The sequence below is a fragment of the Zeus faber genome (genome assembly GCF_960531495.2).
Source record: "Zeus faber genome assembly, chromosome: 9".
In the NCBI taxonomy this organism is placed as follows: domain Eukaryota; kingdom Metazoa; phylum Chordata; class Actinopteri; order Zeiformes; family Zeidae; genus Zeus; species Zeus faber.
The window spans coordinates 13,426,948-13,439,476 of record NC_137197.1 but is presented as its reverse complement, the minus strand read 5'-3'; the positions used below and the strand labels follow the sequence as shown (position 1 = coordinate 13,439,476).

Below are 12,529 nucleotides of genomic sequence, written 5' to 3'. Positions count from 1 at the left end.
GGAGCAGAAGAACGAGGTGTTATATCTGGGCATCGTTTTATCGACCTCATTTTAAAGTGGAAATCCATTACATCTGCGTGTGTTGGGTGGATTACTCCGCGAGTCCCGGAATTCCATTCGAAACTGGCAACGTTGCGGTTTACCCACCTCTTCGCCCTAATACGATCGCTTTCTTCTGACCGACTGATTTGGGTTTTTATTTCTTGGTCAGGATATATATTTTGGTTCAATGTGAAGGCTTCCGTGATTGCACGGTGAACAGTATTTTTTACAAAATCTTGAACATGGTCTAAGATAAGAAGATAGGGAGCGTGCATAGTCAAATACGAGGCACCCGGCAAACAGTGGACAGCCACGCCAGCCACGGGAGCAGCAGAACAGCCATTTTAGGACCAAATGTGGACATGCAATACACGGCCTCACAAAATACGCTGTTTGGAATTGGATTTCCAAAAAATCCTATTAAAATCAACAAATGTGAAAATAACCCTCGGTGTTTGTACTGTGCAACTTCTGAGTTGAGGGATGGGGATCTTCAACCATCGCGGTCCATTCCAAGTGGTTTGAAACTCACGATCGTGTTCCACGTGTTCCTCGTTCTCTTTCTTTCCCTTTAACTTTTTTCTTCCCTCTCTCTCTCTCGCTCACCCAGCTGAGAATAGGTATCCACACGGGGTCAGTGCTGGCGGGCGTGGTCGGAGTGAAGATGCCACGTTACTGCCTGTTTGGAAACAACGTGACTCTGGCCAGCAAGTTTGAATCCGGGAGCCATCCCAGGTGCATCAATGTCAGCCCCACAACTTACCAGTGAGTACCTGCGCACACACACACACACACACACACACACACACACACACACACACACACACACACACACACACACACACACATACGCGCACGCGCAGACACGCGCGCCCACACACACACACACACACACACACACACACACAAACACACACACACACACAGGCGCGCACACACACATGCACGCGCGCACACACACACACACGCCCACACACACATATACAGTCGGTCTTATTCATCAATCCATCTGTATGTTTAACGTACAGTATATCCGTGTGGAAAGTTCAAATGAATGAACACACTGCAGATTTACGTGCGCAACGGTTTGCAACGGAGTGTGAATGTTAATAAATCCCAATCAAGTCAAAATAAGACCTGAATGCATTTTGGAAAAATCCAGACGGATAAATTTGAATGTTGAGTGTGACTCGTCAAGCGTCTTTCACAGCCAAAAATAGTCGTAAGCTAAGACAAAAGTATGAATATGAACCTCGAGTACAACTGGATGGAAATTTTTTTTTAAATAAAAATAAAAAATAAAAAATATTTAAAAACTATAAATAATATTTATATATTTTTCACATGATTATCTAAAACTATATATTTGCATTATTTGCATTTTGATATAAGCATGAATTTCACATTACAGGCATATATAGAAATGCATTAATACGCCCAAATGAGTTATGCTCATGATACGTACATGAAACCAATGTTTATAAATGGAAGCCATAAAGTATGAAAATTAGTATGAGCACACAGAACTTCCAGGCTGTATCGTAGGTTTTTTAGAATTTTTGGAGTCATTTTTCTTTGTTCTGCTTCTTCTGCTCTGTCCTCCTCCTCTGTCCATCCATCCCTCAGGCTGCTGAAGGACGACCGCTCCTTTTCCTTCGTCCCCCGCTCGCGCTTGGAGCTCCCGGACAATTTCCCCAAGGAGATCCCGGGGACGTGCTACTTCCTGGAGGCGGGGACATCTCATAGCCACGCCTCCTTAACCAGCTCACGCTCCGCCCCTCCCGCCTCCATGAGGAAAGTCTCCTACAGCATCGGGACCATGTTTCTACGAGAAACGAGCTTATAGGCCTCGGAGATGTGATCTCCGGGAGGCTCCACATGTGGGACTGAAACTAAATTCACAGGGATCCGTGAATATGCAAACTGTGCGACAGGGCGGATTTGAACCTGTCGGAATTCTGTATCCGCAAAACAACACGGTTGAACCAGCTGGTCAAAGGGGGTCTTGGAATGGCCTGGTTTGAGGGAGGGAGATAGTGCCATGTTCTCACACTGAACTGCGATGAAAAGTGCTCCGCCCACGTTTGTTAATGGGGAAAATTCACGGACAAAGCGCCCCCACGAAACGTTCTGTTCCAGCCCACTCCTTCTCCAGCCCCTGGTCCCCATCCCCAGTCCACACAGGGCTCCGGTCTCGGACCCACCGTGAGCTCCGGCCTCGGTGTCAGGCTTCACTTCAGTCTCATCACGGCCACAATACCCCGGCGCCGACCGGGGAGACGTGGAAGCTATTAAAATTGCATTGAACTGGGCGAATTGAACAAATTCCGTCATCATGGTTAGCTACATGGTCAGTCACACAAAAAAAAAAAATGGCTGCAGATCACAGTCCTGCACCACGTAACAGACCAACCGTCCGTCTCGCCGTCCCGTATGACTTAAGTCTTAGGCCATGACTTCGCAAAAAAAAATATATATGGCAACGGTCCTTCTACATTGAACCAGTCACAGGACCCGGCTGAGGAGGGACGAAAAAAAGACCAGCAAAAATGAAAGAAAGAACAGGATGTTTTTTTTTGTTTTTTTTTAAAGGACAACAAATATAGGACAAATGCCAAAAATACTTAATTTTAGCTGATCTCGGATCCTCTTCTGCTTGTAGGCCGCGGGTGGACGTTTCACATGGCAGCCGTCTCATCACAGGAACTCTGTTTAGGACTGAAAACCACTCCCAGCTCAGTGCCTTTCTCTGCTCAGACCGGGATGGGGGGCAGGTGAATACATTTTGAATATTTTAAGACCAAGATAAGTTTTCGGGGAGTGCTTCATTTATCTTATTTTTGTAAGCAATACCACTCTTGGTTTTTAGGGTAATCGCATTGTATATTCGCTCCAAAAGGGAGCATATGTAGTCCAGTGACAAAAGAGGAAAGGTGAACGGGTGCCAAAACAAAGTGGATCTAATGCGAAAAAGGTTCTATTCAGTTTGAAAAACATGCGAGTAGGGTTAGATCATCTCTCTTGTGCCAAATGCACTTAAACTTAATTTAAACACATTTCTCAAAAAAAATAGATGTCAATGTAATAACACACATTAGTTCATTAGTTTTGAATCATTTACACGTGAAACCAATGAATTCATATTAAAACAAGATTGGTCACTACAACACATTCATTTTGGAGGGATTTCAATGTATTTCAATTGGGTTTTTCATTTTAAAAAGCCCACGGAGGCAGCAGGATGTGTTCAACCTTGAGGCCGTTGAAGGACGCTTGCGCGATAAGTCAAGCATACAAAAAAATGGTTCAATTATTTTTTCAATATATTCAGATATTTTCTTTGTTCGGATCATTAAAGACCACACCCAGCAAAACTAACATGCACACACACAAATGCACCGCACAGAACATATTCACTAAAACAGCACATATTGCCGTAGTAGGAACTTGTATTATTATTATTAATAATGACACTGACCAAATGAGATTTTCGACTCCGTCACCCGTGTGTAAATTCCATTCAGCCATTTTGCATCGCCCCTCGACTAAAGCATTCTGGGGGTTTCCAGGTATCAGTCATTTATTTATTTGGGTTTTTCAATGGGCATCACTAAATGTCAGACAACATATCAAGAAAAATCACAATTTAAGAGTATACTTTAAGAGTGTATACCGGGGTGGAAGGACAAGGGTCCGTGTTGAAAGATTTCGACTCATTCATTTAAGCCGTGCTTTTTTTCCAAAGTTCCCTGGCTGCGAATATATCTTTAAGGCTTTGGGCATTTCAGACTTGTCAAGTAAAATAGTAATATGTCGGATATGAAGCGGTTCTGTTGCCACAGTCAGTTTCCATTGATCATGCTGAAAATGAGATATATCTTCACAATTCTGCATTAATAACATATGTATTTCTGACACACAACCCTTAGATTTACTTTAAAATTATCTTTGTTTTTTTTGCATCTTTGAGTTTGGGCGTCTGGGCTCTACTGCTCATCACTCCCGGCGAGGTGTACAGAAAACACAGGCGTAACTTAGTGAGCTAGAAATCTCGGAGTGATGAGCTTGAATCCCCCCAAGAAGAGTAGAGCCCAACAGGTGGATGTAGGGGAGGTGGACGGAGCACAGCAAAGCAGGCAGCAAAGCAGGCAGCAAAGCAGGTAGGGCAGGAGTGATTGGCTGCTTAAATAGGTCGACCAAATAAGAGCGTGGAAGCGCGTGGCGCCGTCAAGTTGTCTGACAGAACTCGCTCCGCATCTTTTCATTCAAAACAGTAAGTAAATGGTGCAGTCACAAACACAAATACCTTCTGTAGATAAAAAAAAAAAATACAATTTCAATTATTACATTTTTAACCAAAAGGTAATTTGCTAATAACATGGCCTTGTTAGTCAGTTTTTTAGTTCAACTAATTGCAATCTAATGTTCGAACTCCCGATGCCCTCAGAGAAGGTGGAGGGAAGGTAAAAATAACTTTGACGCTAAATTGTTTAAAAGAAGGCGTATGTTCTCTGATATGTTTATGGAAAATATTATTTTGTGGCCGTTTTGGACACTAAGCGGTTGTTGAGTCACACTAATGGATTGTCACCTATGCATTAAAAGAAACATTGACACAGTTTTCAAACTTTGCATCAACTAATAAGCTAAAAATGGGACGAATCGTGAGTGAATGTGACAGAGTTAAGTTCGTATGTCTTTAATAACGTTCTACAGCAACAGGAATTTGACATAAAAAATAACAGAATTTACACAGGAATAAAGATGGGATTCATCAATTGAGAAAAGCCTCGGATCGATGATACTAGACGACAAATAACAGCCGATGAAGTTTTTTTTTGAGTGGGGAGAGACTCCGGAGAAAGAAAAAAATCTCAAGATGTCATGTTAAAAAAAACAAAACAAAAAAAAACAGATATTCTAACATGTGAAGTCATATATTTTAGTCCTGGATACCAAAGGGTAAATTTGATTCCTGTTCAAACATTGGACACAAAGTAGGAACTCAATTTGGGCCAAGTATTGACGAACCCTTCTTGCTCTCTTATCTTTGACATTTATTGCTCCGATAATCCCTTTAAATATTTTGCAGTTCTTGATTCTTATATTATTATATAATTCACCTGTCTGCCAAAGAATAACAGACTGTAGCTTTGTACTGTGTTCACAATTTGGAGACACTCATGTAGCATTTGATTATTACCTGTCAATAACATCCTAATCCTAATGTATTCATTAGCATAGATGGATATAAATAATAATGATAATAATAATAATAATAACAGTAATAACGAGACGATAACAATCTAAAAAATGAATGGTGATCATGGAGAAATATGCTCTATTTAGAACTAATCTAGAGAATAACATTTTTTGGGGGCAAACGAATGGAATTCTCCAAGAGATATTTGTACCAAACCTGCCCTCGGTGGCGTTTACTCTTAATGCAGTCGTCGCAGCACCAGCATCACAGAGGGCGGCGGCGTGAAGGAGTGAAGGAATAAAAGGAAATGGTAGAGGACAGGAAATCCATCCATCTCCTTGAGACCCCACAGACACCGGTCACAGTTTGACAGACGATACTTCGCCTGGGGACAGTAATTGTCTCCATCGTTTTTTTTTGTTTTTTTTTGTTGTTTTTGTTTGTTTTTTTTGCCGTCAAACGTTTGTTTAACCTTGCCGTACTCGTCCGTCTCTTTCCAAAGCAATAGCGTCAGAAAGCTGCGGGTCCTGATTCCCACCGACGCACCTTCAAAGGCATGGAACTGTAGATGCGGGGACATTTGGGGGAAAGGTTGGAGATGATATAAAGATTAAAACATGAATCATCAAGATATAACTGCTACACGCCAACATGCAGGTCCTGTGTAAACTAGGAACGTCTGAGTCTTGTAGTAAAATCCTAGAGAAACACTCTAGAAATTGACCGAGCACCATCGCTTAGCAACCACTTCAGACGTGTGCAGATATTCCCAGCTCTGTCTGAGGACAGATTGAATCCATATTCTGATCTTTGCAAATGAGGAAAGTTGTTTCATTTGACAGTTTGACTCTCTGTTTGTCACTCTCACGCACGGATAAAAAGGTAATGTACAAACATACAGGTTCACACACGCACACACGCACACACACGCACACACACACACACACGCACACACATTTTCTGAACCCCGATCTTCCACCGCCTCTTCTAAACCCTTCGATCTCAAATCTCAAAATTCATTTATTCATCAGAAATTCAAAATTGTCCAATATTTCCACAGTATTCTGGATCATGATTTATCTGTTTGGCTCAATTTTTTATATATATATTTTTTTCGGGGGCAGGGTTGCAATGTCCTAATCTCTTCTTCAAGCTACACTGAGGGTGAACATGAAAGGTTCTGCAGTCTGTTTGCTGCTGAGGTGCCCGACTTTCAGTTTACTCAGAACCGGCTCCAGCTTGTGTTTGTTCCAACACAGACTGATGGAAAGTTCCCTCACTGCCCCGGTTATCCTCTCCATTCCCCTTACTCTCTGGCTCTTCATTTCTTTTGTCACGGGGAAAAAGCCGATCCATCCACAGGGCTATCGATGTCGGTTGACCTCCCTCTGATCTTTAGGTGGCGTTCTACGGGTGGTTCAGGAGGCGAGGCCGGACAGGACAGCGGTCCTGCCGCCGAAAAAAACAAACAAGTGTGTGTCTGGGAGAGGCTCGAGGAAAACCATTCGTTTCTGAGTTTCCGATATTAAGGCCACGTCCTCTGTCTTATATAATGTAAATACAAATAAATAAAAAAACACCAATGTTTAATAACGAAGGAAGACCACTGTGTTTGTTCGTGTGTGTGCGTGTGTGCCAGTGTGTGCGTGTGTGTGCCTGTGTGTGTGTTAGTGTGTGTGTGGGAGAAAGTATATGCTGCAAATAAGTATTTTAGCATATTTTTGTTTCTCATCCATATATACAGTATGTGAGTGTTTCAGCATGTGTACATTTTTTGTGTCATAATATTTGTGTGTGTGTGTGTGTGTGTGTGTGTGCGTGTGCATGTGGGCGTGTTGGCGTGTGAATGCATTGCACTTGAATCTAGCTGTGCCACCGATAACAAGAGATTTCCACGCAATATTATAATCCAAACATTTCCAGACTTCCACTCCAAACTATTAACTGTATATTTCTGTACGTGCGTGGCTGAATATCTGATTGCCTTTTTTTTCACTGACTGTCTGAGATCGTGGGAGAGAAACTGATGTGCCTCTTTGAATTTATTTATTTTTTTGATATTATTTTATCCACCCCCAAAATACATTTTATAATATATTTGAATTATTCCCTCTGGTCCCAGTTGTTTGGCTTTAAAAAATGAATGCCTTAACGCCCCTACCCTTTTTATGCTCGTAGGTTGAACACAACGAGAGCTTATAAAAACCTCTTGCTGCAATCCACGTTATCCTTTGATAATGTTCCACCGTTCATGTGCTTTCTCTGCATTTTGGCCTGGTTGCCATGGGAACTAATTGGATTTGCCGCCAAATGAATATTGGATTAAGGGAACAACTGGTTGTAATTCTCCCACACTTGTCATTAAGAATGAGAGCGATAAATAAATATTTAGAGGAGAGACAAGAGCTTAACTGGATGTAGGAGGAAAGGGAAAGGAAGAGCGCTCTCTGCCCCGGAGCCCGATTTCTGCATTTGTATGCCTGCGTCAGGGATCGCAGCCTGTTAAATTTTACGGATTTTACTGGGCCTAATCCTAGACTAAATCACACTTTTAATCTGGACTGACTGAAATGTCCTTTCTCAGTCATGGTTAAAAGTCGTCTCAGACTTGCACGAGAAAAATCTGATTTCCAGAAGGAAGATTAGAGCTAATCTGGGTCTAAATGAAGGCTTCAGTCAAACCTGTTGATCAGTAGGGGAACAATAGGGAAAATGGATTATGCACCAAGACCAGACGGAAGGAGCTGACCGGTCCTTCATTACCTTCGTCTACAACTAATTAATCTTCCTAAAATATAACAGGTAGCAATATGCGGGGTCCAGGGTAGTCTGCCCTTTGTTAAAGATTGATGGGTGGGTGTGCTTTGGCTCTCTGTTTGCGGTGTGTTGTGCGATTGGGCGGTGTTCGAGGCTGTGGGTGGGTTTCCTACGCCGCAACAAACAACGGTAATCATTCTGAAGAAGGGCTGCACGATTACGGCTAAAATGATAATCACGATTATTTAAGTCATTATTGTGATCACAGTTATTTGTCACGGTTATTAAACCATTCTGGAGAACAGTATTATTTTATGGTACTTTGTATATCAACAGAAAACTGCCCTCACAATAATAATGTATTTTATGAACCTATTAATAAATACTTGAAGGTAAGTGGTTTAACTGACTTCAATTGCAGAGGATATATAATGAAATGAATCGTGTGTAGTGGGCTACACCAAAAACACAAAAAGGATGAAAATATGTCAAAACACATACACAATAAATACATGTTCCTTGTTTTATGTAATTGCTTATGGTTATTGTTACCAGTAATTATAATTCAGGAAGTTTGTATACATTGATATCTGTGGAATGTCTATCAATTCTGACAGTGGTGCTGTTGGGTTTTTATTTTGAAGAACTTACTCTGGTGCATGTCAGTTGTCCTCAGAAGCGTATATATTTATGATGTTTTATCACTTTTTCATTAACAATAGCAAGGGCTGGACTTCCCGATTAAGCAACGTCTCAGAAAGGAATTCTGGATTCTTTTAAGTAGGATTAATTTAGCCCTGATTTAGATTAAACCCTGTCTACAAAACTGCACCACAGTGGTTTTTGGTACTTTCAATGCTTTTAACCCCTCTTCTGCTCTCTCTATTCTGATTTTCAAGCCATTTCATCATCCCTGTTGCCTCCCTCCCCTCCTTTAATCTTTGCCTTTGGCTACGCTTTCGACATCTTTACTATCCTCACCCCTTCACACCCTCATATGCAAATATGTCCCCCATTACACTAATTGGCTCTGTCAGGTTCACGCGTTCCACAGGGACGCTGTGCTGGCTGTGGAACGACACTGGACAAGAACAAGGTAATGGGAGTGGAACATACACACACACACACACATGCACGCACGCACGCACGCACACACACACACACACACACACACACACACACACACACACACACACACACACACACACACACACACACACACACACATGTTGGAATGAACGAGAGAACAAAGGCCATGTCATTTACACACGATGCCTGTCATATTAGCCAAATGAAACAGGACTGAATTACGACAGCACTGACACTATTAACAGTTATGGGCCTATTGGGTGAGTGTGTGCATATTTATCTGTGCGTTCATGTGTGTGAGTGTGAGAAAGGGAGTTTGTGTGTGTGTGTGTGTGTGTGTGTGTGTGTGTGTGTGTGTGTGTGTTGTGAGAGAAAAAATGCACATGATCAATCCTTTGAATGATGTTTTACATGTTTTATACAGGACAGTGCCTTGGGGTTTAAATGAGTCCCTCACAGTTTAAATGAAGAGGCTGTTCTTTTCCAACCATGCCTACTGTAGTATAAGGGTTTACCAGATCACATTCCATCTTCACTCAACCCGGTGTGGAGATAAGGATAACCCTCTGGGGGCTCGACAGAGCATTGTGGTTTGTTTTAGGGTATAGTAAGATTGTACCTCTGACCTGAGTTTGACTGTTAAACCATTGTAAGAGGGAAACACCTCTCATGATTGATTTGATTTGATCAATTGATAATTGAGGCGGCATAGTCCTGTAAATGACAAGCTGACCAATGGCACACTACCTTTCATCGCTATAAAGCCCTCTTTAACAGAAGCAAAGGCAGACTGATCAAGAGCACTGCTTTGAAGCAGCTATGAATCTTTCTCTTTATTCTGCAGAATAAATATCATTAATGCTCTCAGTTTGTTTTCCTGTAGCGGGCAGATTAACCTCACCCACCACGCAGGAGAAATTCTCGAACTCTCTGTGTGTGTGTGTGTGTGTGTGTGTGTGTGTGTGTGTGTGTGTGTGTGTGTGTGTGTTTGTGTGTGTGTGTGTGTGTGTGTGTTTGTGCATGACTCCTTTATTGGAATGAATTATGAGGTCATCATTATTGTTAGCAACATGGGGGAAAATAATGTTCATATGAATGTTTATATGAATGTACAGTTTATGAAGGATCATTTTTGCCATTAAGAAAAAATATCAGCTAGTGAGTCCTATTCGCTGTTGGCTTAAAGAGTTTGCTCCGAGCCTTGATGATAAACAAAATAACAAACACACATTAAGATGCATTCACCTTACATTCAAAGGTTCGGGGTGAACTTGGAGGAGCAATATACGGTAGTTTGTCCCAAATATACCTTGACTTGCTGCACAAACTTTCTCTAAGTCCATGGGTTTTTCAAAACCTTTAGAACGTCTCGTAAAAACAACATATAACATTTTAACTTGACATGATTGAACTTCAATTGAATGTGATACTCTCTGTCAAGGTCGAGAATGTCCGAAACCATAGTATATTGTAGCGTCGTATGCCAGCACTGCATGCTACGCTGTGCAAGACACCTGTTAAAGTTTCTCTGCCGCATCGTCATCAATCCTCAACGTGCCAATGTAGTCGCACTTCTTCCTATGGCTTCCTTTAGCTCCTATAACTCCATTGTTACTGATGGATGGACGGCCATGGCGATGGTCATGTGGTGTCACACATGCACAATGTCTGGATATTGTCTGGAGTTGCCCTTTCACACATGTTGCCCACAACTGGAGATTGTCTGTGTCAGATGTGTTTACAGGGCGGAGCCTTGGTTGGGCATGCAGGCGGTAACGCAATGACACAATGTTTTACAGCGCACACACAAGATGGCGGATGAGGCTACAGACTTATCAGTAATTGGGCTTTTTTGCATTGATACAAGGACGTTTTGGCACGCTAGGGATCAAACCAGTAACCCTCTGATTACTGGACGACCTCCTCTACCTCCTGTGCCCCGCCACCCCAAAATGAGCTCACGGAGAAACTCAAAATGAGGGTCGATATTTCCCCTCAACACTACAAGGCAATTTTAAGTTTGATTTTACTTCTTCATTTAGACAGAATCTAGGAAATCGTCCAGAGCGAGAGATGACCATCATTATTCCCGTTGCTGTTTGAAAGGAATAAATAAGATGTCAGACTATGACGGGGTGTGTCCCCCTGACTCACTGTCAGTCGTTAAACACTCCCATCCATTACCATGTACCATCCCATCCGCGTGCATGCGTGCTTGGGTGCGTGCGTGCGTGCTTGGGTGCGTGCGTGCTTGGGGGCGTGCGTGCTTGGGTGCGTGCGGCATCGACATGGGCACCTGTAACCGTGCGAAGAAGAGCGCATGTCTAAGATGGAGATGCTTTTGCCTTTCTTTGGCGGTAGAGTCGCTGAGGGGGGGCGTGGTGGTCATGAATGAGATTCCGCGTCCAGCCGCTATTCATGCTGTCATCCTCCTCTCGTCACCCCTGCCTCTTTAATCACTCACCGGACATTTTTATATCACATCCTACCCAGGAATGGAGATTCACGACATTTGCGTGGAGCCGGGGCTCGCCCTCATTTGCATTTAACTGTCCACGACGGGGATCGCCGGGTGTACCGGGACCTTCTTGCTCTTGTGGATTACCGTCTCCTTCCCAATCACCCTCCTCGTCAGCCTCTCTCATCATCATTTCACCATCTCACCATTGGGGCTAAATCGCCCTCCATCTTTCTCATCAGCACTTTTCAATCAAGAGGCAAATTTCTTGATTGAATGCCATCTTCAGCATAATGGGCTGTCGCACAATATACCCCTCAACTTCCGTAATATTTGGACACATTCTGAGCGCTTCGTCGCCCCACGCTGCCTCGGCTTTGTGTATTTCACCAAGAACATAAATGCTGTTATGCGGTGGACGGTTTTAAAGAAATATTTCTATGAATAAAAGTGTGTCGAAAGGAGTCGTCCTGCAATGTGAAAGGTTGTTTTCATCAATTGTCATAGGGGTAGAATGCCAGAAATGGCAAAAACTAAAACAAGAAAACTTGAGTGTAACCTCCATACATTGAATGTGATCATCACAAAAGTGAACTTAGCCAAATATTATTCCCGGCGCAGGACGGGGTGGGAAAGTGATGAGAAGTAGCATGAGACCGCATGTCAGAGTTCACTGCATCCGCTGTGTGTTTTCAATAATCAGAAACAAAAACAGGGATCCGCCGCCTCTGTCTGTCTGCTCTGTGGAGTTTCCCTGCTCAGGTCACAGCGTGGAACAGAGACGAGTCGGAGAGGGATTAGTGTTGATCCATGCAAATTAAAGAGATTACAGCAGCGAGGCTGTGCGAGTGGGATGCCCTTTGTGTGTGTGTGTGTGTATTTGTTTGTGTGTGTGTGTGTGTGTGTGTGTGTGGGTACGTTTGCACAATGTGTGTTTTCCTTCCAACCCCACCTCCTGTGTACAGATGCCTCTCCGCTGT

At 42.8% G+C, this 12,529-nt stretch overlaps 1 protein-coding gene across 1 annotated transcript in view; it reads left to right on the top strand.

The window, feature by feature from the left end:
- gucy1a2 (guanylate cyclase 1, soluble, alpha 2) overlaps positions 1-1,888 on the top strand; it is a gene marked incomplete at both ends in the record, with an annotated part of 38,845 nt that extends 36,957 nt beyond the window's left edge. Inside the window, 2 exons of the mRNA XM_080006564.1 lie at positions 653-807; positions 1,669-1,888. Of these exons, the coding sequence (XP_079862690.1) occupies positions 653-807; positions 1,669-1,888 (375 nt within the window). The remainder of the gene's footprint in view (positions 1-652; positions 808-1,668) is intronic.
- Between the last annotated feature and the right edge of the window lie 10,641 nt (positions 1,889-12,529).